At 42.4% G+C, this 27,407-nt stretch overlaps 1 protein-coding gene and 1 long non-coding RNA gene across 6 annotated transcripts; one reads left to right on the top strand and one right to left on the bottom strand.

Annotated features, from left to right (window-relative positions):
• Nucleotides 1-5: 5 nt before the first annotated feature.
• Nucleotides 6-27,294, top strand: LOC133488044 (collagen alpha-1(II) chain). Of its 5 annotated transcripts, none has more exons than XM_061795476.1 (54): nucleotides 6-736; nucleotides 8,357-8,472; nucleotides 9,266-9,282; nucleotides 9,397-9,429; nucleotides 10,015-10,047; nucleotides 10,167-10,220; nucleotides 10,421-10,513; nucleotides 10,746-10,823; nucleotides 11,138-11,182; nucleotides 11,284-11,337; nucleotides 11,551-11,604; nucleotides 11,822-11,875; nucleotides 11,958-12,011; nucleotides 12,123-12,176; nucleotides 12,268-12,312; nucleotides 12,431-12,484; nucleotides 12,562-12,606; nucleotides 12,717-12,770; nucleotides 12,871-12,969; nucleotides 13,056-13,100; nucleotides 14,019-14,117; nucleotides 14,199-14,252; nucleotides 14,350-14,457; nucleotides 14,547-14,600; nucleotides 14,740-14,838; nucleotides 14,938-14,991; nucleotides 17,166-17,264; nucleotides 17,370-17,423; nucleotides 17,532-17,585; nucleotides 17,686-17,739; nucleotides 18,055-18,108; nucleotides 18,423-18,467; nucleotides 18,685-18,783; nucleotides 20,179-20,286; nucleotides 20,380-20,433; nucleotides 20,529-20,582; nucleotides 20,713-20,766; nucleotides 21,415-21,468; nucleotides 21,553-21,660; nucleotides 21,765-21,818; nucleotides 22,316-22,369; nucleotides 22,450-22,611; nucleotides 22,693-22,800; nucleotides 23,094-23,201; nucleotides 23,316-23,369; nucleotides 23,477-23,584; nucleotides 23,706-23,759; nucleotides 23,861-23,968; nucleotides 24,044-24,097; nucleotides 24,636-24,743; nucleotides 24,836-25,124; nucleotides 25,300-25,487; nucleotides 25,582-25,824; nucleotides 25,908-27,294. In XM_061795476.1, the coding sequence occupies exons 2-54, from the start codon at nucleotides 8,394-8,396 to the stop codon at nucleotides 26,052-26,054; spliced, it is 4,242 nt and encodes a 1,413-aa protein (XP_061651460.1). In that variant the 5' UTR covers nucleotides 6-736; nucleotides 8,357-8,393; the 3' UTR covers nucleotides 26,055-27,294. The 5 variants fall into 5 exon arrangements, with proteins under 5 accessions (XP_061651460.1, XP_061651468.1, XP_061651474.1 ...); XM_061795484.1 differs by having other exon boundaries at nucleotides 6-177; XM_061795460.1 differs by lacking the exon at nucleotides 6-736 and adding an exon at nucleotides 6,347-6,699 and having other exon boundaries at nucleotides 8,266-8,472.
• LOC133488096 (uncharacterized) lies at nucleotides 16,856-18,747 on the bottom strand. Its single transcript, XR_009791557.1, has 3 exons — nucleotides 18,615-18,747; nucleotides 18,400-18,488; nucleotides 16,856-17,244 (listed from the first exon to the last, which is right to left on the bottom strand). It is a non-coding gene; the product is annotated as an uncharacterized LOC133488096 (long non-coding RNA).
• Nucleotides 27,295-27,407: the final 113 nt, after the last annotated feature.

The following is a 27,407-nucleotide window of genomic DNA, read 5'->3' on the forward strand; positions in this document are numbered from 1 at the left end:
CCCAGAGTCAGCTGGGATCATCTCCAGCTTTCCTACAACCCACAACAGGATGAGCGATACAGACGATAGATGGACCAATAACGTTTCCTACTACCTTTCTACCTGCCTACATTTTTACAACCATCTCCTTCCCTCCCAGGCTATGCCTGCCTGCCTACCACAATCACTTTGAAAAAGGTATGTTGCATTAGTAAATACAGTATACAGGATATGTGCAGTGAATACAAAAGTGTAATAAAGCATCAGAGACACTATCCTGTATGTATTGCTGAGTTTAAATGAGGCATGACCCCTATGGCTGGTTTGAGAAAGACTTATTGAACATTTAGTCATTCAATTTGTACTAATGTCCAACAATATTGTGTGTATATAGTAAGTACTGAGTGAATGGGTGTCTCCAAGTGTCCTGTAATTCACCGGTAATCAATTCATTATGTATTCCATCTTTCACTCCAAATCACCAGGGATAGACACCAGCTTCCTCCAAGACTAACGGATAGGTCTTATAGAGAGCAAATGGATAGGATAGCTTTTTACTTTTATGACATTTTAGAGGAGGCTGAACTGCCCTGGAAGCCTCTGGGAATCATGTTTGTTTCTCAACTACTAACCGACTCCAGTGATTTTCAGGCGGATTCAGGTCTGGAATACAACTTTGATCTTGATGGTTTTTGGATCACATGACCGGTATTTGTTTGTCTGCTACGTTGGAGATCCAGAGCTACTAGACCAACTGGTGTGTGTTTTCATTTGTTCGCGTTTCCTATATTAATCTAATCAATTAATATCAGCTATGTTACAAATCTTCCAATCAGTGGCGTGCTTTTCGGAGCATCAACATGCATCCCCCTATAAATCATCCGGGGTAAGAATTTTTAAAAGGTGCCCAAAACCCTCTGCTAATTCGAGAAACCCACAATCTGTCTTTTCTTTGACAAATGTTGTCTTCTCGCCCTTTTTCAAAATTGGTGTCACTAAATGGTCATTGAGACTTTTTCCCTCCCACCTTTATTGTTGCAGCCAAACACCGCACAGTAATTTACCATTTTTTGATGTTGAATATAAAGTGTATCTATTCAATCACTCAATAAGCACCGGAACAAAACAATGCACAGACCTCCAGCATGGCATCCGCAGCCGTGTCCAGATGTATGTGATGTCAAAACAATAAATCGCTGGATGGACATGATTTTATCTTAGTAGCCCTAATTCCTTCCAAACAAATCATGTCAAGTCAATTTGTTTTCATCATGTTATTTGAAAAAGTTATACTTTAGTAGGCACAACATGGTCCTAACATTTTCAATCATTTATTCTGTCTTTCATTCAATTAACGTGTTGGGATTTAAACCCACACCCTCTGAACTGTGAGGCAGTCGTGCTAACCAGTCATCCACATGAGATACACCCGGTTCAATTGATTTTGTGTGTTTTACTGGTAATAGCATTACAAAACCATGTAAAACATGAAGCCAACAAAAGTTGACTCATTTAACACATCCATCCATCCATCCATTTTCAACACCACTTATCCTGGTTAGGGTCGCGGGACGCTGGAGCCTATCCCAGCTGACTTCGGGCGAAAGGCGGACTACACCCGGAACTGGTCGCCAGTCAGTCGCAGGGCACATATAGACGCGGACAACCATTTGCACTCACATTCACGTCACTGAGTGGGAACTGAACCCATGCTGCCTGCACCAAAGTCAGGCGAGTGTACCACTACACCATCAGTGACTTCATTTAACACAGTAGCTTCCAATTTTCAGAAGGTTAAAATTCTCAAGTATAATTTTTTTTTTTTAAACATATAATAACAATGTCGAAACATCATGTCTGCATGAATAGCTATAACAATATGCATTTTAATTAACTCTTGGCAATCCTTAGCGCCTTACTGGAAAACGTATGTCATCAAACAGTAAACAGAGTCTATCAATAATGTAATGTCTTTTGCTATTACATTAGCATTGCTAGCTTATATTACAGCACAATAGGTGGTAAGGGTTAACAGCACACTAACCACGAAACGCAGTCCAGAAACAGCCCTATTAAAAATCACCACTGATCATTGTAACTGAATCCAGTTCACTTTCCATCCTCATCCTGCTTGACCTGAGTGGGGCCTTTGACACCATCTCACACGCCATCCTTCTCAAAATACTCCTCCATCGGTATCACCTACACCACCTAGACTGTTTTCATTCATACATTAAAGACTGCATTCAGTTCATTCTGTTAAAATATTTTTCATCCAACCCCTACCCAGTCACTTAAGGTGTGCCCCAGGGCCCTCTCCTGGGGCCCCTGCTTTTCATCATCTACCTTCTTCCCCTCTGCACCAGTTTCCATAAATTAAAAATCCTCTTTCATTGCTTTGCACAAGACACCCAGTTCCGCCCTCCTCTGTAATTAACACCTGGTTCACCTCCAAATTCTTGAAATGAAAAAGTGACAAAACAGAAGCTCTGCTTGTTGGCACAAAATCTACATTATCCAAAGTTCACAGTTTCTCCATCCCGGTTTGTCGCTTCTTAGTTTCCTCTTCCCCTCAGGTTAAGAGTCTGGGTGTCATTCTCAGCTGCAGACAATGTTTCCATTCCCATGTCAATAACATAACCTGGTCAGCTTACTTCCACCTACGCAAAATCAACAGTCTCCGCCCCACCCTCACCCCCCATACTGCCGCTATCCTTGTTCACAGCCTTGTCATCTCCTGTCTTGATTATTGTAACTCTCCTCTCCAGCCTGCCTTAAAAGTCCCTCCAAAAGCTTCATTTGGTCCAGAACTCGCATGAATCATCACCCAAACCCTCTCTGTCTTTCACATCACCCCCATCCTTCAGCAACTTCACTGGGTCCTGGTCAAATTTACAATTCAATTCAAGCTACTCCTTTACACCTTTAAGGCCAGTCACAACCTTGCCCCTCCATATTATTATTATTATTATTATTATTATTATTATTATTATTATTATTATTAGCTAGCTAGCAAGCTCACATAGTAACACCCGCCACCTGTCCAACTGTCGTTACTCTGCAGGTAGCGAGTCTTGGCAGGTGAACTTTTCCTAACTACAGTAAAATACCATTGAACAAAATAGACAGTATGTAGGTTTCCAGAAGTGGTAATGGTAATTTAAAACATAGCATGAGCAAAACTATAATTCATCGCTTACCCTGTTGAGCTAAATAAGTCTGAGTATCTATTTATTAATTACTTTGAGGTAAAATTGAGCAGACGAAAAGATTTCAAGTCTGTGAAGAGTCCCTGCGTTCACTTCTGAATTTGCATCTGGTCAGAGGCATGAGCATACGCAATAGCTGAGCATATTAGTCACTGGATTGACGAATCAAAATCTCATTGGATTGACAAGAATGAAACTATCTTTAATTCTCCTGAATTTTCTTGAAATCATGTTAAGATAACAAATAACAAAATCTGATTAATTAATATAATTCAAAGATATTTTCCAATTTGTAGAAACACACTCCCAAGTTCCTTTTTTTGTGTATCTATACTTACTGGCTTTAATTTAACATGGATTCAATAGATTACTTAATTCTTCACAAGTCGTCAAATATAAGTGTGAATACCTTTTCTTAATTATTACCCTCCCCCAAAAATTCTCTATTTGAAACTGAAAGTTCTGGAATAATTTATCTTAGTAATGTGACATATCTATCTATCTATCTATCTATCTATCTATCTATCTATCTATCTATCTATCTATCTATCTATCTATCTATCTATCTATCTATCTATCTATCTATCTATCTATCTATCTATCTATCTATCTATCTATCTATCTATCTATCTATCTATCTATCTATCTATCTATCTATCTATCTATCTATCTATCTATCTATCTATCTATCTATCTATCTATCTATCTATCTATCTATCTATCTATCTATCTATCTATCTATCTATCTATCTATCTATCTATCTATCTATCTATCTATCTATCTATCTATCTATCTATCTATCTATCTATCTATCTATCTATCTATCTATCTATCTATCTATCTATCTATCTATCTATCTATCATCTATCTATCTATCTATCAGTGATGTATTTTCCTGTGAAAAGCTGTGAAAATCTTGTTGCATGTCCCAATTATCATGAAATTAGCAGAATCTGTATATTTACTTCCACAGTTCTTCTCATAAAAGTACAAGTTTCCTTTTTTCCAAAAATCTTGAGAGTCCATTGGTCCCTTTTTCATAATGATACACCTCCAGAGCCTCCCCGTGCTCTCAGATTGCTCTACAGTCACCAATGTGTGCGTATACACAAGCCCATAGCACCAATCCCCAACGCCTTATACCTCTGCGACCGCTATGCCGAAACCTAGACACCCTGTAGACCCCTGGAGCCTCTGTGCAGCAGTACAGTCTTGAAAGATCAGGCCCCCACCACATCACCATCACCACCCTGCGGCCGTCTCCGCCATCTCTTCCCCTACCTCCAAACTGGGCCCCCTCCCTTCTTCATCCGCCCTGCTTCCACACCCTTCCTCACCCACCAACCCCCATCCTCACCACGCAGCTATCCCACCGCCTTGCCATCTCGCAGCATTCCGCGGGCCGCCGTGTACACAGAGGGCTATTGTGCATGCTGGGGGATGGCAGAAGGCAGTGTACAGTCAGAGCAGCACAGAAAAAGGATGTGGGAAATGAAATAAAAAACTGTTAATGTCGCATTAATATCATGCTATATGTTAATGTGACTCTTTAGGTTTCGTAGGATTAGTATTTAGCGTTGCTGCTGTTGCACGCTGTATCAGTGCTGCACCAATAAGTGAATCCTCTTTTCTCCCTTTCTTGCTATATAATTACATTGCATTTGTGCTATGAGTTTACTCCTTGGCCTATATTAATGTGTACTGAGATTTTCAAAGCTATATTTTATTTATTTAGTTAGTTTACATGACACAGGCAACGATCCTACTAAGTCTCAATGTGTGTTCCTTCAATTGGTCAAAGGACAATAATCATAGATTCAGCTGGGAAAGCACTGTTTTAAATCCTGAAATGTCAACTCATTATCATTAGTTGTGATTTAAACTTGAATTGTTGATACCAAGTAGCTACAACACATTTGTTGTTGTCGATTCACTCTTCACTATTATTGTCACCGGCAAACCAGGGTATACTGTAAAACTGATTGACTGGAGTGAAGATGGCCAGTCTTTCTTTGCTTCATGTGGAATGATGGAGGCTCGCCAGATAGTCACAACCCTGGAATCACGGTGCGTCTCTGCCTGACAAAGGCCTGCTTTCAAGCTTCCTCACCTGGCCAACCTAACAGAGAGCTTCACGATAACGATCACGTGGACGTTTTCATCACCTTGCAGCTTCACAGTAGCGGCATCAGTATTCTGTTTTAAGATGAATGACACTATAGTGGGTGTCCAAATTCATGCAAGTGCACACAACTGCTTAAACTTATATATGAAATGAATCAGAACAGGCTTAATTGGTCTTTTTCCAAAATGTACACTAAATATGTGGGCAAGTCTTCATATAATTGAGTTTCTCATCGAATGTTTTACTGTTCATCGCAACTTCCTGTTAATTGTCTTTGTCCAAACAGAGCAACGTCCCGGAAAGTTGGACTGTACTGCGAACACAACTCATTGCAATGCCCACAGAGCAGTTGAACACATAAAAATTGTCAAATGCCCACACTTTAATCCGTAATCCACAGACTAGACCGTAACAAACAACCCTGCTGACCCAGTGCTTGGTTCCCATAAGAGTTATCGGGCTGCTGGCCCCTCATTCTTTCAGAAACTTGGAATTTTCTTAGGCTGAGGATTTGGAAAGGTAACCTCATTGGTTTAAACAGCAAGTGTTCAGCCGCAATTTCAACCATATTTAATACTTAATCAGTGCTAACAAGTTAGCAAAGACATTTTCATTTGGTGTCATGGAAAACTCTAGCATACAGTGTCAGTCATCAGTGTCCACATAGTGAAGTAGTATGGCATGACAGTATTTATATTATAAATAAAGTCTGTTACAATGTAATCAGGAAATCCAATTGTGGGCTTATTCCTTGCTGAATTACATAAAGATTTTGGAGAATGGCACTGAAGTATAATCATGCTTTTTTTAAAAGTTCTAGCTTGTTGTATTTGAGTTGATATCTCTACAAAACCACTAGAAGCCTGCACTCTGCTGTCCACACAAGCTCCACTTTCCTAAAGAAAGTGAAGGTGCATCACTTGGCCAGACCAAACGGGTCAAGAGAGGAAGGTGAAAAAAAAATCCCTGGGAGAGTAGATGGTGCTGCATTGAGGGGAGGGATATGAGGTTCAGGTTTCAGCTCGATAGGGGGTCTGGGGGAAGGACTGGCATTTTGGAATATACGAAGATCCATACAAGACACAGTGGACATAAAACCGCGGTGCTTGCCCTGACACGGTGGGTGCAGAGTGCCAGCTGGGGCCCCGCGTTGGATTCCACTTAGTCTTTGGAGGGTTTGACTGCATGGTGCCTTCGGTCTCTGGGAACACACATTTAACACAGAACTGACTGAACGCCTCCTCCATCCCTTCACTTCTCACCCGAGCTATTGCATGTCTAATATTTAGACATGTTCAGCTTTGTGGATTCAAGGACTGTTCTGCTACTTGTAGCATCCCAAGTTGTTTTACTGACCGTGGTCAGGTGTCAGGAAGAGGATGACCGTAAGTAGTCAACTTTTCTTTCTTCTTCTCTTAAATTCTTTTCTTTTGCAGATAAAAATGATCAAAATGACCAACATTTCTTCTGGACAAAGATTTACCAGACTATTTAAGTCTGCAGTATTATTCTAAATGCAGTGTTTTTCGGTCAAGTCGGAAGGAGCTATTCTGAGTATTCCAGTGTATCTTCTGTAGACTTGATGAGGATGTCAAGACCTATCTTTGGGGGATGGCGGACCAGGTGAACAAGTACTCATTTGTACTCACCTGGCACTGACTGTACAGAGAAGGGTTTTTTTTCCCAAATTCTTCAGCTCAAGACCCAAATCAGAGAGTTGCCATAGCCATAGCCATACAAATGAACGGTAAAAAAAAAAAAAGACATAAGACATGATTCAAGAAGTAACGTGGCCATTAAAATGTATACCTACTTGGCGATCGATGAAGTAGCTTGCAGGGTTTCACATTGAGAACCCAACAAAACACTGACCTAGGACCTATTTTGGTTCCCAATCCTAAATTTCGCTGCATTGTTTACACTCATTTTCCAGTCTGTCTGGATGCCACTTTCCTCAGCAGGGACACCTGTATGTTTAGTTTTTGGAAGTCACAGCAAGGATGGATAAGTATGTATGTAACTGGAGAGTCAGTCATCACACAAGGCAAAATCATTGTTGTCGTGATGTGAAGTGACAGGGTCAAGCCGTGCGTGACCTCAGCCTAAGGAGGCTCAAACGGTGGCAGGAAGCCAATGGCGGTTATTAACTGAGTTGATACACCGTGGGGGCCCAACAGATGAAGGACCCCATTTATTGCAACATCCTTTTAGCTGTGAAATAGATGGCAAGGTTTGTGTTGAGCATCAACACCTCAAATACTCCTAAAAAGCAAATAGCAGCAGTTAGCAGTTGGTCGGACAAACAAATTGGGCTTTCTTAAGCAGCCGCCGTGTTTGTACTGTCGCATGACGCCACTATGTGGTCCAGATGGAGAATTTTGGGAGACCCCCTGTTTACCTAAGGCAGCAGCTTGTCAATTGGACACAGTGTTCCTGTAAAAGAGTTTCATTCATAGGAGCAGCAGATGCCCAACTCAAACAGGGAATTACTTCAGCTTAGATACAACTATTTACATAACAACTTTTAGCTTTTGTAAGTTTGTGATGTAGATTTCAAACTTCTGTGTTTGTGGGTCACAGCAGCACTAGTTCATGGGCACCAGTGAAGCAACAGCCACCCGTTCATTCAAATCATTCAATCACTCTAATGAATCTCTGCAGGTGATTTGTTGTTTTAAAGATGTATACCTTGCAAAGCTTTTAATTGTTACAGAGACTTTATTTCCCCCACCAATCTCCACGCCTTTGTTTTCTGAAGCACACACCGTCCATCACACCCTGATGCTGCCCCTTCCAGCTCCTCACCCCCTCACATCCTCCTTTTCTCAAACAATTTCTAAACATCAACTGCACATCTAAATTCCTAAACTTTATCCTAACTTTCTTTGGAACTGTCTCATTGGCCGGCCCCCCTCCTCCACCTGCCACACACCCCCTGCTGCTCACCACAGACGAGGCAGGTGGCTGCATCCAGGACAGCCAGCTGTTTCATGATAAGGATGTGTGGAAGCCAGAGCCGTGTCGAATCTGTGTGTGTGACAGCGGAGCGGTTCTGTGTGATGAGATAATCTGCGAGGAGATGAAGGAGTGTGCCAACCCTATCATCCCATCTGGAGAGTGCTGTCCCATGTGCCCCGCCGATGCCAGTGCCCACATTGGTTGTAATTTATTTATTCACGTAGCCATAAATAAATTACTCTTTTAGCTTGGCTCACCCTGGCTAACACTACTGAATGGGGAATGCTGCATGATCCAAATTGGCTGCATGATCACCGCTCACATCATCTTGGAACCATTTTAACTGTCTTCAAAACATTTAGCTTTATTTTGAGCTACATACTTAAAGTTCAAATTCACTTTGAAACTAGTAATCACAATAGTCCTGTTGCACAATGCATGAATCCTGTAGTGTGAGGTCAACGGTGTCTACATTCATTACAACTGATTTATTGGACATACTTTGAAACCTAAAGAAAACCATGATGCATTTTGTCAAGATTCGAATAGAACGTGACCGAGATTGACGGCCTTTAATTCCTTGGTCTTCACAAACAGCCTCATATCAAATGCTGCCATCTATAGGATCATATATAAATGCTCTTTTATTTAAAAGGCGCAAATCTCCACCATAAACTGCTCAATCATCTTAATTCTTCGACTCTAGTGGATTTCTCTGACTATGCAGATTTTTCTTTTAACTGCTTTGATGTTTTGTCTTAAATGACACTCATCATCATCAACACATGCTTGCTTCTGCTTCAACTCCCTCCTTATTACACTAACCAACATGGGGTTTTGGCCTGTGGGTTTGGTCACCACTGCATCATCACATTTGATCATTTCTTCTCTCCTGAAACTCAACAGTAGACTTTAAAAATCCATAAAAAGTCTTGAAACGCTCTTAAATGTGTCCTTCTTTCTTTTCCATCACCCGTCCATCAACGACATCAGAGACGATCGGCACGAGGGTGAGGCACTGTGAAAATTCTGTTACCATGACAACACATTTTGGTTAAATATGAAGCTTTCTTATTTCTCCAAAGCCGGGGTTTAGCTTACTAACATGCTCTTTTATCAACCAGGGTCAGAAAGGTGAACCAGGCGAAATTGCAGATGTAAGTACAGTAAATCCATATTGAAGCTGCTGTGGTCAAAATGCACTCTATAATTCACAGCGCATGCCTCTGACTTACTGTAACTTTGGTGTGGACCAAGAAGGTATCCACATTCATGCCTCATTCTGCCCTCAATTCTTTGCCCACTTATTTATTTATTTATTTATCTATTACATGTTTTTCTTCATTCCTGGAGTGTTAAATGATCCCCCCTAATGAGGCCTATGGTCATTATGGGTTTTCTACGTGGGTGCCTTGTTAGACTTTCTTTAAATTGGCAAAATCCTACATTCCTGGGACACAATGAACCACATCAAATCCTCTTAGATCGTCTCAGCAGCTTCACAGGCAAAGCACGCTGACGTGCGCGTGCGCACACACACACACAAACACATACACACACACAGGCATGTCAGGTGACCAAAGTCAGTTCAAGCAGAGGTCAAGCAAAAGTGATGTTTTCAGCAAAACCTGGCCTGTCAAATCAAATTTCCATGATGTTGTTGTTATTAGCTTGATATTAAGACTGATTATCATTGATGACACAACTACTCTTTTTTTTTTTTTTTTTTTTTCCATCTGCAGGTAGTAGGACCAAGAGGGCCAGCAGGCCCCATGGTAAATATCATGATCTTATAGGCTCCATTTGGCCACTAAAAGCTGTTTCTTTGTGGCCTGAGCTAGTGTTCGCCACACTTGGAATGCTGCTGGGTTAACGAACATTTTTGGTCTTGCAGGGCCCCCCAGGTGACCAGGGAGTACGTGGACCAGCTGGTGCAAAGGGTGACAAGGTAGGAGACAAAAAAAAACGACATACATTAGTATTATTAAATTCCAGTGTTTGTATTAATGGAAATTCATAAACTGCAGATGGGTGGGGTCCCATTATCATATATAGCTTTATCTTCTCCTAAATACATGACTTAATATCCTTATCAGTTCTTCCAGTGACCTGTCACTCAAAGCCAATGCACTGCCCGTTTTCCCCAAGGGAAATGCTGGACCTCGTGGAAGGGATGGCGAGCCTGGCACTCCTGGGAACCCTGGACCGGCTGGCCCACCTGGACCCCCAGGACTTGGAGGGGTGAGTCTGTAATCCGTGTATCACATATTTTGACAACCCCTCGTTAAATTTCAATCCAAAGAACTGTTGTTGCACAGGAGGCAATAAATTGTGCTCTTTCAAAATGTGCTTTTGTTAAGCTTGGAGCAAGTATTACTTGAAATAAAGCCATCATTGAGTATGTGTTGTACAGTACCTTCATTATGGAACGAACAGAATCCATTACTTTTGGTGTGTGTGTGTGTGTGTTTAGAACTTTGCAGCCCAGATGGCTACAGGTTTTGACGAGAAGGCCGGAGGTGCTCAGATGGGAGTGATGCAGGGACCAATGGTATGTGCTATGCTTATTGTGTATCGTATATTCATTTGGTATAGAGGAAGTGATCACTTACAACATCAAGTCGCCATGCTGACTGAAATGTTTGCAATGCTGCCTTCTTGTGGTCAAAGTCTTACTAATACACAGAGTCAAATCGCTGTCTATTTTTTTGTATAATAATGTATAATTGCGAACGTCACACGTAAATGAACTAAACGCCACATATTTTTGAGACTTACAACTAATTGAATTGCTTGGGAAATCATTGCTCCTCATATAGCCATGGTTTTGTACAATTCATTTACCACTTTTTGTTTCTCTTGCAGGGTCCAATGGGTCCCCGTGGTCCCCCCGGACCAAGTGGAGCTCCTGTAAGTGCATTGACCATAGCACAAAATGCAAAATCATCATAATTGTTTGATTTACAAAAAAGCATATACATTTTCTAATAAATGTGTTATTGTTCGTGTAGGGGCCACAAGGTTTCCAGGGTGCCCCTGGAGAGGCTGGAGAGCCCGGTCCAGCTGTAAGTATTATCCCACAAAGGAAGAAGAATACAACTCATAATTACCATGAAATAACACAACCGATGTTATTTTTTCATGTCAAGCATTTCATGTTTAACTGTTTGACTCACTTCATTTTGGCTGAAATGTGCTTGCGTTTTGCATCATTTTCCTGACTGCATCTTAAAGTTGGTTTGGTGGGATTTTCTCAATGTGCATTTGCTTTATAATAGGGAGCAATGGGACCCCGTGGACCACTTGGGCCTTCTGGAAAACCAGGAAGTGATGTAAGGATATTGAAATGTTCTCTTCAAATATCTTTAAGACAGGGGTCATTTCAGAGACACAACATGACACAGAGCAGAAACATACATTAAATCGAACATTTTCTTTGGCCATTGCCCATTCCTATTACGCAACCACAATGTTAGAACACAAAATAATAGTAAAATAAGTGCAGTATAGATCTTATTTGCTGACATTCATTTTCTTGTTTCACCTTAGGGTGAGGCTGGCAAACCTGGCAAAGCTGGTGAGCGTGGACCTGCTGGACCTCAGGTTAGAGAATAAGTTTAATTACCTGATGACGTCATGCGAAGAAAAATGTCATCCCTTCTCTCGCCGTGTGTGTTCATTTCAGGGAGCTCGTGGATTTCCTGGAACACCTGGCCTTCCTGGAATCAAAGGACACAGAGTAAGTATCCATCACTCCCTCACATTCGAAATATATTCTCTCACTTGACATTATAACACAATGTGACACTGCTCACTGAGGCCTAACCACTCTTGTCACTGCCACCTGTAGGGTCACCCTGGTCTGGACGGAGCTAAGGGAGAGACCGGTGCTGCGGGAGCAAAGGTGAGAGCAGTCCTTGCAAAACAATATTCCTTTTTCAGGCCCTGCATCCTATTGTTTGTTAATCTTATGCCCGCTTGTCTCTTTTTGCCAGGGTGAGGCTGGTACATCTGGAGAGAATGGCGCCCCTGGACCTATGGTGAGTGCTTGCAATGGTGATGCCCATCATTCATTGCTTTACTGTTGTTTTATTTGGTAGTTAGTGTACAGCAATGTAGTGCGGCTGCAGCTTCCAACTTGATTGTCTGTCATTACAGGGCCCACGTGGTCTGCCTGGTGAGAGGGGACGGACCGGTGCTGCTGGAGCTGCAGTGAGTTTTCATCTCTGCTTCACTTTTTTCAAGTCCTGTCCTTTCTCTTCACTGACTTTCCTGTCCCAACTCCATAGGGTGCCCGTGGAAATGATGGCTTGCCCGGTCCTGCTGGTCCACCTGTAAGTCATATTTGTGTTATTGTTTCGTTGGCTTGAACTCATTTACCATTGGAAATACTTCAAATACAAATTATACAGCGCTAACCTGAAGGGTGTCCTTCTGTCTGCAGGGGCCTGTTGGTCCTGCTGGGGCTCCCGGCTTCCCAGGATCTCCAGGAGCAAAAGTATGTACAGACCTCCACTAGACTTTATGTTTACAACAAAAAACACAGCTTGGTAATGTCTCATTGTGGAGCTGCAAATGTTATTATTGTGTCCTGCCAGGGTGAAGCTGGTCCTACTGGAGCCCGTGGAGCTGAAGGCCAACAGGGTCCCCGTGGAGAGGCTGGTACACCAGGATCTCCCGGACCTGCCGGAGCATCGGTTCGTCGTTATTGTCAACTACAGCAGCAACTCCGACTGTCCTCAAGAACTTATTGTAATATTTGTCCTTTCTCCCTGTGGAACAGGGTAACCCCGGAACTGATGGCATTCCTGGAGCCAAAGGATCTGCTGTAAGTCCACTCTCCTCATTTTCATGACATTATGTACAGGCGCATGCACAGACATTTTGGGGCGGCAGGTGTGCAAGCACAAAAAGGGCTCCAAATCTCCAAAATTATTCATACAATTAACAAAAAACAAACAAAAAATGTATTATATGGATTAGGGATTTATTTTTGTTAACACAGTCAATAATACAACTATTAACTGGAGATATGAAGGGAAGCTACAGTACATATAAAACATCTACATACCCCTGTTCAAATGGCAGGTTTTTGTGACAAAACTGAGACCAAGAGAAATCATTTTAAAACTTTATTTCCCCACTATTAGTTAACCTAAAACCTGTACAACTCAATTGAAAACCAAACGCAATATTTTAAAATGCACAACTGAGATATTGTGGTTGTACAAGTGCACATGCTCTCATGCAGTAAATAGGGACGTGGCTATGTTTAGAATTAAGCAATCACATTCTCCAAACCGCAAATAAATCCCAGCTGTTCTAGTAGGCTTTTTTCTGACATTTCTGTAGTCACATCCTACAACACGAGAGGTTCCGCAGCATCAGAGGGGTCTCATTGTGCAAAGGTAGTAGTCGGAGGAAAGGCACAAAACAATTCCAAACCATCGATGTCATATCATATCGTATCATATGCATAATTCTCCCATAAATGTCCGTCAGATATTAAAACATTTAAGGTGGAATTGATGACACAGAGGATAGTTTGTATTCAACTTTTTATGAAGATTGTTGAATGAAGAAAAAAAAAAAAAAGGCTGCAGCAAAAAGGGCACTTTTTTCCATCCAGGTTGAAAGGGCAGGTACTTGAGCACCGCTTGGGGTCTATGTGTGCACACGACTGAATATGTAGCATGCAATGTTTGTCTCGATTCTGACTTTTGTTGTGTCCTTTCTTACTTTCAAGGGTGGTCCTGGTATTGCTGGTGCCCCTGGCTTTCCTGGCCCCCGTGGGCCACCTGGACCACAAGGTGCAACAGGCCCCCTGGGACCCAAAGGACAGTCTGTGAGTCCCTTGAGACTGATCTGTAAAGCTATGAAAGTTGTGGACAAATACTCATCCTTTTCATTTTCATGTCTGGTTTAGGGTGACCCTGGTCTTCCTGGATTCAAAGGTGAAGCTGGACCCAAGGGAGAGCTTGTAAGTGGTTTTGGATTTGCATTTTACTAGACACCATTAAACACCATTTAGTGTTAAATTATAGTGATGCTCTACTGATATAACCTGATGTTTCCAGGGCCCCGCCGGTCCCCTAGGTGCACCCGGCCCATCTGGTGAGGAAGGAAAGAGAGGTGCTAGAGGAGAGCCCGGAGCTGCTGGACCACTTGGACCTCCCGGAGAGAGAGTAAGGGATTCCCTCTATTTAGCAACATATTAAATCAGATGTGGTTATGTGATGCTAATTCTGATGATGCTTTTTGCTAATCCTCACAGGGAGCTCCTGGCAACCGTGGTTTCCCAGGTCAGGATGGTCTTGCTGGTGCTAAGGTTGGTCCTTCACTAAACTGCATTGCTTTAAAAATACAAACTTCTTTTAGCTAAGTATACTTCATCTCGGAAAACAATGGCTGGAATGAGGAAGGTTGCAATCGACTGTAAGTGACTTTTGACTCCTGATGTTCTTCAGGGTGCCCCAGGTGACCGTGGTGTTCCTGGTGCTGCTGGGCCTAAAGGTGGAACAGGGGACCCAGGACGCACAGGAGAGTCTGGTCTTCCTGGAGCAAGGGTGAGTGCTGCCTCACATCCTCAGTTCAAATGAGTGGGGCAGGAGTACCCATTTTTCTTACCTCTTTTATGCTCTTAATAAATGCTTTGTCTTTCACAGGGTCTTACTGGCCGTCCTGGAGATACTGGTCCTCAGGGCAAAGTTGGACCTTCTGTGAGTACTGTTACAAGCCCCAATTTTTCTCCCTTGTTTTTTTTTTTTTTTTTGTGATCCCTTTGGAATTATAATACAGTGTTACTAATGATAAAATGTATTTGGGACTATCACACCCTCACAAAATCTACAAACGTTAAGCAGTTAAAAGGCAACTGTTGCAGTAAAGCCCTTGTCGCAGAATTTTAAAGCAACAATATAGACAAATTTGACAGTAGTCTCTGCTATTGCCGTGATGTCTCTAAATCATTTACTTTGTCTGTAATATTGAGCAGTAGTAGCTCATCTGTAAGGAGTTAGGCTTTCGAGTGTCATGGTTAAAGTCCTGCTGTGGACAAAATGTAATAATGGCAACAAGTTGTTGGAGAGATGCTAGACTGCGTCCTGGCAAGTGTCGAGATGCCCTTGAGCAAGGCACCATGTGGCTCACCCTCTAGCACAAAAGGTGCAGCACTGTTTGCACACTCCTTCCGCTCTGATGTCTCTCCTTGCATGTGTGTGATTTGGTTCCATTTGTGTGGTGTTGAACACACACGCGTGTATATATACAGTATATACATACAGTATACTGTATATACATACACCAGAGTGATGCCGTTGAGGAATTACAATCAGTATAATACCTGCAAATAAATAATTAAATGAATAAAAAATGAATAAATGAATAAATCATGGTCCATGGACCAGCCAGCACTGTCCTGCTGGTATAGTTCGTTAAATATCATTAGTCTATTAATATCGTTGCTGAAGTCATATTTGAACATTTTTGGAAAACAAGAAAAAACATGTATAAAACTAAAAGTTAGCAAAAGTAAACTTTTGAAAAAGATAAAAACAAACAAATATACGAACAAAAACCAAGCACCAATGAGAATAACAAAAGAGGAAGTAACACAGTATTCAACCCAATTATTGGTAATAAATTACCTACATACACACATTTGACAAAGTGTAGGAAGAAGTCTAAACTTATCTGTTCCTACCGCTTCAATCGCCATTCCATTATCAAGATATCAACAATATTTCAGAATTTTCATACAGTACTTCCATAACATAAGATATATATTATATGGAATGTACAGTATTCTACCTGCAATACACTTTCTTATCCACTAACCATATTTATACATATTTAATTATGCATAATATATTATTAGACTACAGTACATAGTATACTATTAGATGTGACTATAAGATAGTTAATCTAATGATTATTGATATCATTAAAAAAATAAAATAAAATACCTTATACAATGGGCTTTTCCATAACAATAACCTATTCATGTAACAATTATGATTACCACTGGTAGAACATTCTACAGGTGGCACCGTGAGTGACTGGTTAGCACGTCTGCCTCACAGTACTGAGGACTAGGGTTCAAATCCCGCCCCCGCCTGTGCGGAGTTTGCATGTTCTCCCCGTGCCTGCGTGGGTTTTCTCCGGGCACTCCGGTTTCCTCCCACATCCCAAAAACATGCATTCATTGGAGACTCTAAATTGCCCGCAGGTGTGAATGTGTGCGCGAATGGTTGTTTGTTTGTATGCGCCCTGTGATTGGCTGGCAACCAGTTCAGGGTGTACTCTGAACTTCGCCTCATGCCCGAAGATAGCTGGGATAGGCTCCAGCACTCCCGCGGCCCTTGTGAGGAGGAGCGGCTCAGAAAATGGATGGATGGATGGATGTTTCTCAAATATTGTTGGACATTATTACAAATTAAATGACTAAATGTTCAATAAGTCTTTCTCAAACCACCCATAGGGGTCATGCCTCATTTAAACTCAGCAATACATACAGGATAGTGTCTCTGCTACTTTATTACAATTTTGCCCACGACCCTTGTGAGGATAAGCGGAACGGAAGACGAATGAATGAATAGCATTCTACAAACAAGAAGAGTTCAGTTGACTTGGTTAAATTTAACAGAGTACCGTGACCTGGATGACTGAGAATCTACACAGACTTAAAGAAAAGACACAATTCTTGGCAATCACATCGGTATTTTATTGATATTGTGGCAATGTTAAAAATGACTTGGACCATTGTGCTATTAGGCTAATGATATTGAATATTCAATAAATGTTGGCAAGTAAATCAGGTAACACTATACAACTTCTTTCTTTACATCTGCCAAATTTGTCTTTCAGTGTTGATTTGTGTATTTGATCATGACAGGGTGCCGCTGGTGAGGACGGTCGCCCCGGACCCCCTGGTCCACAGGGAGCCCGTGGACAGCCAGGAGTGATGGGATTCCCTGGACCAAAAGGAGCCAATGTAAGTTTGTCAGGCTGGAGATAGAAATATTGTAACTAGTTTCATGCTTCATCATTACGAAATCATTAACAGTGTTTCTATAGCTGACTGTTTTGTGTTCAACAGGGTGAGCCTGGAAAGCCTGGAGAGAAAGGTCTTCTGGGTCGCACTGGTCTGAGAGTGAGTGTTCTTTCTCCATTGATAATCTATACCTCGCCTTTACGCCCATGACTGGGTTTATTAACTTATATTATCAAAATGCTAAGTGAAGTGTTGCTATCTGAACAGGGCCTGCCTGGAAAAGACGGTGAGACTGGATCTGCTGGACCACCAGGCCCCGCTGTGAGTGCTTCCTTCTCCACTACTACACCAGATTGCACACTATTATTTACTTACTTAAATTATTATTATTATTATTATTATTATTTTACTTCTATCTCAGGGACCTGCTGGAGAGAGAGGAGAACAAGGTCAGCCTGGACCTTCTGGCTTCCAGGTAATTTCCTTCATCAAAGCCCACAATCACATTGAGGACCCACACAATATAAAAATAAAAAATATTAAGTGTGATTATTATTCTACAGATGTAAGGTTGCCCTATTAGAGAAATACACTTGTAGATCTAGATACAATACATCAAAATGTTACCCTAGAAACCAAGTACAGGGGTAGACAAGATAAGAACTAGTCGATCAGGACCAGGACTGGTGCAAAACCTTAGTCTATGAGAATTCTCCAGTGAATTCATATGTTTTCAAACTAGTAAAGATGCATAAACACAAATATTCCCGACTTTGTTTTTGTCAAACAGGGTCTGCCTGGACCAACTGGTTCCCCTGGAGAGGCTGGAAAACCCGGAGACCAGGTGAATGCTTTTTCAGTCGGGCATCTCCATCCTTACTCTTTGGATGAAATGGAATTATGCCAGAGTGTGATTGTGTTGTCAAAGTTAGCAGCTACAGTATTGAATTTGCCTAAAGTTGAACAGAAAGTTCAGAATTATTCTCACAGTGCTTTCTTTCTGTCCTGCATTTATGGATTGAGTTGGGCTTTTTAAACACCACCAGTCATAGTTGTTCATGCTAATGCTAACGAAGTCATACAGAAGAGTTACACAGCATTCCATTTTAAAATGACTCCTCAATCTGGAATGAACCTGTTTTCTGTTTCTCTCTGTAGGGTGTTCCAGGAGAGGGTGGAGCTCCTGGTACTGTTGGACCCAGAGTGAGTTTTTATATTCATTTTCTGTGATTGAAAGGAGAAGATATATGGAGAGATGTATCATGTTAATGTAGTGCTGCATAAAGATTTCTTATATAGATTACACCATTATTAAGGTCATGAAGAAGGTACATAACATACAACCTTTACCTCTTCATCTTGCATTAATCCCATGGTACTGTGTTGCTCCTGTTAATTCAGTGTACCTGTTTCCTAACAGGGTGAACGTGGTTTCCCTGGTGAGAGGGGTGGTGCTGGTCCTCAGGGTCTTCAGGGACCTCGTGGACTTCCCGGAACACCTGGAAGTGATGGACCCAAGGTCAGTGTGAAGCTAAATAATTGTGTTTTCTTTTACAACCCAGTTAGTGTCCTCTGTACCACCCACACTTCATTATCAAACTCCTCACCTTGCGCTTTTGACAAACTTTGAAAACCGCCTCACGCCCGCCAATCTCCTCAATTTTAATGCACGACACCCCACCACACATGTTCATGGTACAGGGATAATGGTTCCCAGTCAGAGACCTGGTAACCATAATAATAGGGTGGGTGGTGGGTATTCACATTTCTCCTGATTTGACTCCTGGGGCGGTCCTGCCCTGCCCTTTCCTGTCTTCTCTCATCCTGTCCTATTGGTTAGTTGTTGCATGTCCTCACTGGGTGTGTCCCCCCTGTCCACAAATATGAAAACAATTTGACTTTGTAACATTACTTGTAGTCAAATATCTAGACTCTCTATTGTTCTTCTGTGGTTAGCACCCCTTATCCGTTCTGTTCTTCTGTTTGTCCCCTAAAACCCTTTTCTGTCCAGCTACATTTTCATTATACATCAGAATAATTCAAAAAAAAGCAGAGGGAGTATTTCAAACTCCCCTGTTGCACAGCAAAACTGTTCCAGCACAAAAGGCATACAGATCCACAATTCTGCTTAGCCATGCAGCTGAACAGCACAGGTTAAAAAAAATATGAAAACTAACAAGATTTGCTGGCATAGGGCCAAAACCTCCAATGTCCAAAATAACTCAATTGATTTTTTTTTCCAGAAATCAATACTATTGGTCAGTCCCCACACGGGCCTGTTATTAATTCATTCATTCATTTCCCATACCGCTTATCTTCACTTGGGTCGCGGGGTTGATGGAGCCTATCCCAGCTGACGCTGGGTGAGAGGCGGGGTACACCCAGAACTGGTCGCCAGCCAATCGCAGGGCACATACAAACAAGCAACCATTCGCAGTCACATTCACACCTACGGGTGATTTAGAGTTCCCAATTAACATACCACGCATGTTTTTGGGATGTGGGAGGAAACCGAAGTACCCGGAGAAAACCCACGCAGGCTCGGGGAGAACGTGCAAACTCCACACAGGCGAGGTCGGATTTGAACCCGGGTCCTCAGAACTGTGAGGCAGATGTGCTAACCAGTTGTCCATCGTGCCTGGAGGGCCAGTTATTCTTTTTTACAAATTATTGACCAATTTTAAGTGTTGAAAATGGCTTGTTCTCTTTGACGATCCTATGTTAATAACTACACAAACATGCCATTGTTTATGTTTTCTGAAAAATGTTGGTTTTGGAAAAACGAGGATTCTACCAGACACCAGCAATATGCTTGTCATTAACTTGTCAAAAAGACAGAAGACCAAGCGATTTTACATTATTTTACAATAGCCATTGCACAACTGGACTAACAAGTGACATAATTCTCATTTAGGGAGCCATTGGACCTGCTGGAGCTGCTGGATCCCAGGGACCCCCTGGGCTGCAGGGTATGCCCGGAGAGAGAGGAGCCGGTGGCATCCCAGGAGCCAAAGGAGACAGAGTGCGTGGCAGATTACTTCTTGCTCAAAAAGACTTCTATTTTTTACCTTGTCATTAATATCTGTGATTAACATTTTTTGTCTTTGTCCAACAGGGTGATAATGGGGCTAAGGGACCTGAAGGAGCTTCTGGAAAGGATGGTTCTAGAGTGAGTCCACAATGAAGTTGTGCTTATTGATTATTTTTTCATCCCTGCTGGCAACCATTAAGCAACATCTATAACACTGCTGTGATCCTCCTCAGGGTTTGACTGGTCCCATTGGTCCTCCTGGCCCTGCTGGACCCAACGGTGCCAAGGTAAGAATAAGAGTGGCGCTTCTGGATTGCTAAAGCATTGTCCATTTAAATTTAAAACATGTATCATCCATGTTGTATGTTATTTATTATGATTGGCTTGACTGTTTTTTTGGGTTTTTTTTCTATCAAGGGTGAAACTGGACCGGCGGGACCTTCGGGTGCTCCTGGCGTCCGTGGTGCTCCTGTAAGTATACCACAGGCACATTAGGAGATGCTTGTACTAAGTATTTTTGCAATATTCCAATTAGGGTAGCAAAGGTTAAAAATATTTCGAGAAACTTTCCATGGGAGGCATGCAAACTTATGTTTAGTTTTAAAATTACATTTGTGACATTTATTAATATGTGAACAAAAATTTCCCCCATTGATTAACAAAAAATATTCCTATTCAGTGAAATACTATTCCCTCCGTTGGGGTTTTGGCCTAAATAGTCTTGCAATATGTAGCATACGATGTCCATGGGACTGAGGGTAACAGACTTAAATAAAATTTGCATGAAATATTCTTGTTTTAACCAAGATATTGCAACATATTTGTTCAATAACATTTATGTTCACTGTCAGTTTTAGTTAATTCCCGTCAATTGTCAATACTCTTATTGTTACATTTGTAACACTAGTAAGCAATGGCTGGACCATCTACAAAGCATTAGTTAGTCTAAGTTGGACAAAGCATCATAAATGAATAGTAATAGTCATCAGCATACATTCATATTAATCGTCATCATGATAGTATATTCGTATTGATCAAAGAGGTTTATATTGTGCCGTCCTGGTGGCTGTTGGATACAATAAAGCATGCCCTGATTGAGACTCTTCTAATTTACTGCAGGGTGACCGTGGTGAGGGTGGTCCTCCTGGGCCTGCTGGCTTTGCTGGACCTCCTGTAAGTACATTTGATCGAATGGAACGTTAGTCCGAAGTCCTCTTTACCAAATATGCCAATGTTGCTGCTTTGTGACACATCTAGGGTGCAGATGGTCAGCCTGGAGTCAAGGGAGAGCTTGGTGAGAGCGGACAGAAGGGAGAGGCTGGCGCTTCTGGACCTCAAGGACCATCAGGAGCACCCGGACCTGTGGTGGGTACTCAGCCTACACCCCAAGTTGAAGCCAATTCCACCAAAGGTATATTTACTAAATGCATGGGGTATAAGTATTTATGTTTGGTGTTTCTCTTTATCAGGGCCCAACTGGTGTTTCTGGACCTAAAGGAGCACGTGGTGCTCAGGGAGCTCCTGTAAGTAACCTAAATTAAACTTCCCAGGAGCAGGATTACATTTTTCTTTCAAATTCCGTTTATGATCAATGCAAGCTGTATAGAGCTGTAACACAAGTAATTTAGTGACTGGTCTCGCCACTGTTAAAACTCAGAATTTAAATGACTATCTTGATTACAATTTAATCATTTATTAGTAGGTTGCCCGCTGCCCATATTCATCTGTTTCACTCTTTATATTTAGAGGATTTAGAGTTTTTGACCCACAAATGTAAAGATCAGACAAAACAGTCATTTAGATCCTCAACTTTGTAAGTTATGTCAGTCAATCAAGATAGAAATGTACAGCTCTTTTGATTTAGAGGTGATCTTAAAGTACCAAATTGCATAGAAGCAGGCAGCCCACCACTGGCTCAGCTCCACACATCATTCATTCATTCATTCATTAAATAATTAACAAAAGGTTATGGCTGATGTATAAAGGTCTGGTGATGTTGAACACAGTCTGTCGTTGACAGGGTGCCACTGGTTTCCCTGGTGCTGCTGGTCGAGTTGGGTCTCCTGGCCCTAATGTAAGTACATTCATTTCAAAATAAAACTCAAAAGATTTCTTGTAGACTGCTATCAGCCAATGGTGTTTTCTCGGTCACAGGGTAACCCTGGCTCTGTTGGACCTGCTGGTTCTGCTGGCAAAGACGGACCAAAGGGTGCTCGTGGTGATGCAGGACCCCCAGGAAGACAGGGAGATGCTGGTCTTCGAGGACCCGGTGGTGCACAAGGAGAAAAGGGAGAACCCGGAGAAGATGGACCTCCTGTGAGTCACCCTTTCAGATTGATTGTTTGTAATTCCCAGGAGGAGATCTGTGCTGGAATCATATCTTGTCCGTCTACATAGGGTGCTGATGGACCTTCAGGGCCTCAGGGTTTGGCTGGATCTCGTGGTATTGTTGGTTTGCCCGGACAGCGTGGAGAGAGAGGCTTCCCTGGTCTTCCTGGACCTTCTGTGAGTGCTTGCTTTATCATCCATTGAAAATTAATTGAAATATGTGATGAGATATTTCAATAGTAAACTACTTTACTTTTGTAACCATTGCAAATAAATAATTTATATAATTATATTAAAATAACTATATTATAATTACTATAATGTCAGGCCCTTGGATTTCCATCTTAGATGCAGTATAATTCATTTTCTGAATATTCTCATGTCTTAAAAGAGAAACCATGATTCCGGGACACTGAGGGAGCAACTAAGGAAAAGATTACTTATAAACTATATATCCACTTCATGTTAAGGGTGAACCTGGTAAACAAGGATCTCCTGGCTCTGGTGGTGATCGTGGACCTCCTGGACCTGTAGGACCCCCTGGACTTACTGGACCTGCTGGAGAGACTGGAAGAGAGGTGAATATATGATACATAGGCAGACAGACATATCAACCACATAAACTAAGACCACAGTAATAACAAATTGAACAGCGTAATACAGTTTATTCAGTAGATATGTCCGTGTTTCAGGGTACTCCTGGATCAGATGGACCACCTGGTAGAGATGGATCTGGTGGAATCAAGGTGAGAGAAAATAGTCCAGGTTCTCCCAATCTGAGGGGAAAAAATCCAACGGAATAATAAACAAACTTGATGGCAACTACTAAATCAGTGAGTTTGTCTTCCTGCAGGGAGAGCGAGGTAACACTGGACCTGCTGGTGCCCCTGGAGCTCCGGGTGCCCCTGGTGCCCCTGGCCCCGTCGGACCTCTTGGCAAGCAGGGAGACAGAGGAGAGTCTGTGAGTAACACAAAACAAAATAACAGACTTCTCAAAAGCTAGTGGGGGGACACCAATTGGACATAAGCAATGGAGGAATGCACTGAGTTGAATATGAACATGAGAAAACATCTCTCTTCAGGGTGCACAAGGACCTGCAGGACCTCCTGGACTCGCAGGTGCACGAGGAATGGCTGTGAGTATCAAAATTTCAAATCAACTTCAGTTTGAAGTTAATCGTTTTAGTTGAGTGCTACCTGAAGTGATGAATTTTGAGACACCACTCCTGTACTCCAGGGACCCCAAGGACCACGTGGAGATAAGGGAGAGAGTGGTGAGGCTGGCGAGAGAGGACAGAAGGGTCACCGTGGATTCACTGGTCTGCAGGGTCTTCCTGGACCTCCCGTAAGGAACACATAGCCATTTAGCATCTTTAATATGCCTTCTCTTTGTTGCCTAATCTGTTATTTGTTCAAACAGGGTTCCGCTGGAGATGCTGGCGCTTCTGGACCTGCAGGACCAAGCGGAGCTAAGGTGTGAATAGAGAGAGGAAAGAAACGAGTCACACATTTTCCATCATGTAGTTAGTATCAGCCACAATATTTGATGGTAATGGGGGTCACGGGTCGGTCTCTGTCCAATTTTCCAATCACTTGATGGGGACACCAAAGTGCGAGGCCCTTAATTACCCACTAGTGAGATAAGATGGGCAGTGGAGGCATTTTGTAATTACTCTTTGGAAGGAAAAGAGGCTGACAGACAGGCGGAGCCACTCCTGCTGAGATCAGAATAACCTGTAATATGTCTTGTAGATTAGATAAGTAGAGAGGTTATGATAAGAGAAATGAAGGAAAATGTCACCACATAAATTATCTTCGTGCATAATAAGGGGTCTGGAGGTGAATGGAGTAATAGAGAGAAACCGAAAGTACATTTTGAATACTTCATCAGACCATTGGGTGGCACTGAAGCAAGGAAAGTTTTACACTTAATATGCAAAGTTTCGGAATCATTTATATATACATCATAGCCACCCCTTTTGCGTTTGATTTATCACTCACGGTTTCTTTAGGGCCCACATGGACCATCCGGTCCCGCTGGCAAAGATGGATCTAACGGACAACCTGGCCCCATCGGACCACCTGGACCTCGTGGACGCTCTGGAGAAAGTGGTCCACCTGTATGTAACACAGAAATTAATTTCATTGCAGGTTATTTATTTTTGTATAGTACTCCCCTTCTTGACCATTTGCTGTTTTTGGCATTCTTTAGGGTCCTCCTGGAAACGCTGGACCCCCTGGTCCTCCTGGGCCCCCAGGCCCTGGCATTGACATGTCTGCCTTTGCTGGCTTGGGCCAGACTGAGAAGTCTCCTGATCCACTGAGGTACATGAGAGCTGATGAGGCCTCTAGCTCCCTGAGACAGCACGATGTTGAGGTTGATTCCACACTCAAGTCGCTCAACAACCAGATAGAGAACCTGCGTAGCCCTGACGGCTCCCAGAAGAACCCTGGTCGCTCCTGTAGAGACCTTAAACTGTGCCACCCTGAGTGGCAGAGTGGTATGTATATTTGATAGTTAGTTGATAATTAAGGAAGATTAACACTGAACCAGGTACAAATACCTGCCCATATGATGATAAAGAAATTTAAGCACCAACATCTTCTCAGACATGTGCACCTGGAGTAACATCGGCACTCATGTATTCAACTGCCCACATTTTCCCATCTCTCAAGGTGACTACTGGGTTGACCCCAACATTGGAAGCATAGCTGATGCCATCAAGGTCTTCTGCAACATGGAGACCGGCGAGACCTGCGTCTACCCAAGTATCCCCAATGTACCAAAGAAGTCTTGGTGGACCAGCAAGAGCAAGGATCGTAAGCACATCTGGTTTGGAGAGACCATGAATGGAGGATTCCACGTGAGTGTACTTGAACAAACTACCTTATTAGGTGATGATCATAAAAGCACTTTTTGAAAGTGGCTAATCATCTCCCCGTCTTGTTTGGTTACAGTTTAGCTACGCTCAGGATGGCCCTGCTGCCAACGCTGCCAGCGTTCAATTGACCTTCTTGAGACTCCTTTCCAATGAGGCTTCCCAGAATCTCACGTACCACTGCAAGAATAGCATTGCCTACATGGATCAGGCCACAGGCAACCTGAAGAAGGCTTTGCTGCTGCAGGGCTCCAACGATGTGGAGATCCGTGCGGAGGGCAACAGTCGCTTCACATACAGCGTGTTGGAGGATGGCTGCAAGGTGAGGGCAGATGCCAGAAAACAATATTTCATAAAGGATAGGTGAGATTAAAGCTGACGTGTTTCTGTATTTTCCGCCAACAGAAACACACAGGCCGGTGGGGCAAAACTGTCTTCGAGTACAAAACACAGAAAACCTCCCGTCTGCCCATTGTGGACATTGCTCCTATGGATATCGGAGGAGCAGATCAGGAGTTTGGTGTGGATGTAGGCCCAGTCTGCTTCTTGTAAAGTGGAATATCACAGTGACCCCCCAGAATAACAGGAACGAAATAAACTCAACCATGAAACACTACACACGATTCCACAATAAAGACGACTGGAAATGCTAAAAGAAAATTGATCTCACAATGAAGTGCTCTCCAAGTTGGATGCTAGCACTGAAGGGCATCGGCAATAAGTGTACATCTCTGTCAACCCGCTTCCTGAGATCCAGTCATGTTTCCCATGGCCCACTGTTGACAGGAATGAGTCCGGAGGAAGAGGGACTGAACAAAAGTTGTAGAGAACTGAAACATGACTTGATGTCACTTATTTATTGTCTCATCTGAATGGGAAGAGATGAGGTAGGACTGGAGGGGTTCACTTTGTAAGTACGACAAGACCCTATCCACTACAGAACAGCCGCATAACCTCTGTCACAGTCCTACTCCACCTCCCTCCCTGTTCCCTCCTGTCACACTAATATGGCATTTTGAATCCGTGTAGACCAATAAAATATTCTCAAAATCCAGGTACTCCAGGCCTGTCCATCGTGAGCAGGAGCAAAACCTTTACTGTATATTATAAAGCCTTTGTTCTATGTTGTAAAGGTCTGTGTTTATAAGCAACCAGATGGTTTTATGTGTATTTCCACATTATGTGTGTACATGTGTTTATATGCACACCAACACTTTTTGAAGTGAGGTTACATTTGGGGTGTAGGTTCCAAAGTCCTGTACCCCTTCACTGCACATCAGAGAAGGGAGACATACTCGGCTCTCATCCAAAATTTGCTTTGTAAAAAAAATCCTAAGCAATTTTGCCATTTCTTGTAGACATCCAGATGGTTTGAAGCTACCTCAGGCTGAAAAACAAAGTGAAAACGTAGAGATGACCACAAACATATCTACTATCAGGCAAATCCCAATGGCTGTCTTTGCTTTGGGTGGCTCTCTCTTCTGGAGGTGCTATGAGTTCTGTAATAGTCAGTACCAAAAGACCTCCTACCCCATCCCTAATTCCCACTACCAGCCTCATACCACACACTCACACTCCACCCTGAAAAAGGGGTGCCGTCGGGTAAGACAGGTGGAGACCGGGGCTACTTCAAGACCTCTGCTGAAGTCCACACACCAAAGCTGAACCAAGTCACTAAATAACCAGGGTGTGTACATTTTTTAAATTAATTTTATTATGATCCATCTTGTTTTTGTTACACTTCTTATTGATGTAAATTGGAAATAAAAGGAAAACAGAATTAAGAAGTTGATTTTTTCTTTTGAGTTTTCAATAAAAGTATCACAGTCGTGGGAAAGCTTTCCTCCTTCCTTTTTACCAAATCATTTGGCCCGTGTGGTTTAAGTTTTTGTGCCATACTTTTAT

Source organism: Phyllopteryx taeniolatus, chromosome 1 (assembly GCF_024500385.1).
Source record: "Phyllopteryx taeniolatus isolate TA_2022b chromosome 1, UOR_Ptae_1.2, whole genome shotgun sequence".
NCBI lineage: Eukaryota > Metazoa > Chordata > Actinopteri > Syngnathiformes > Syngnathidae > Phyllopteryx > Phyllopteryx taeniolatus.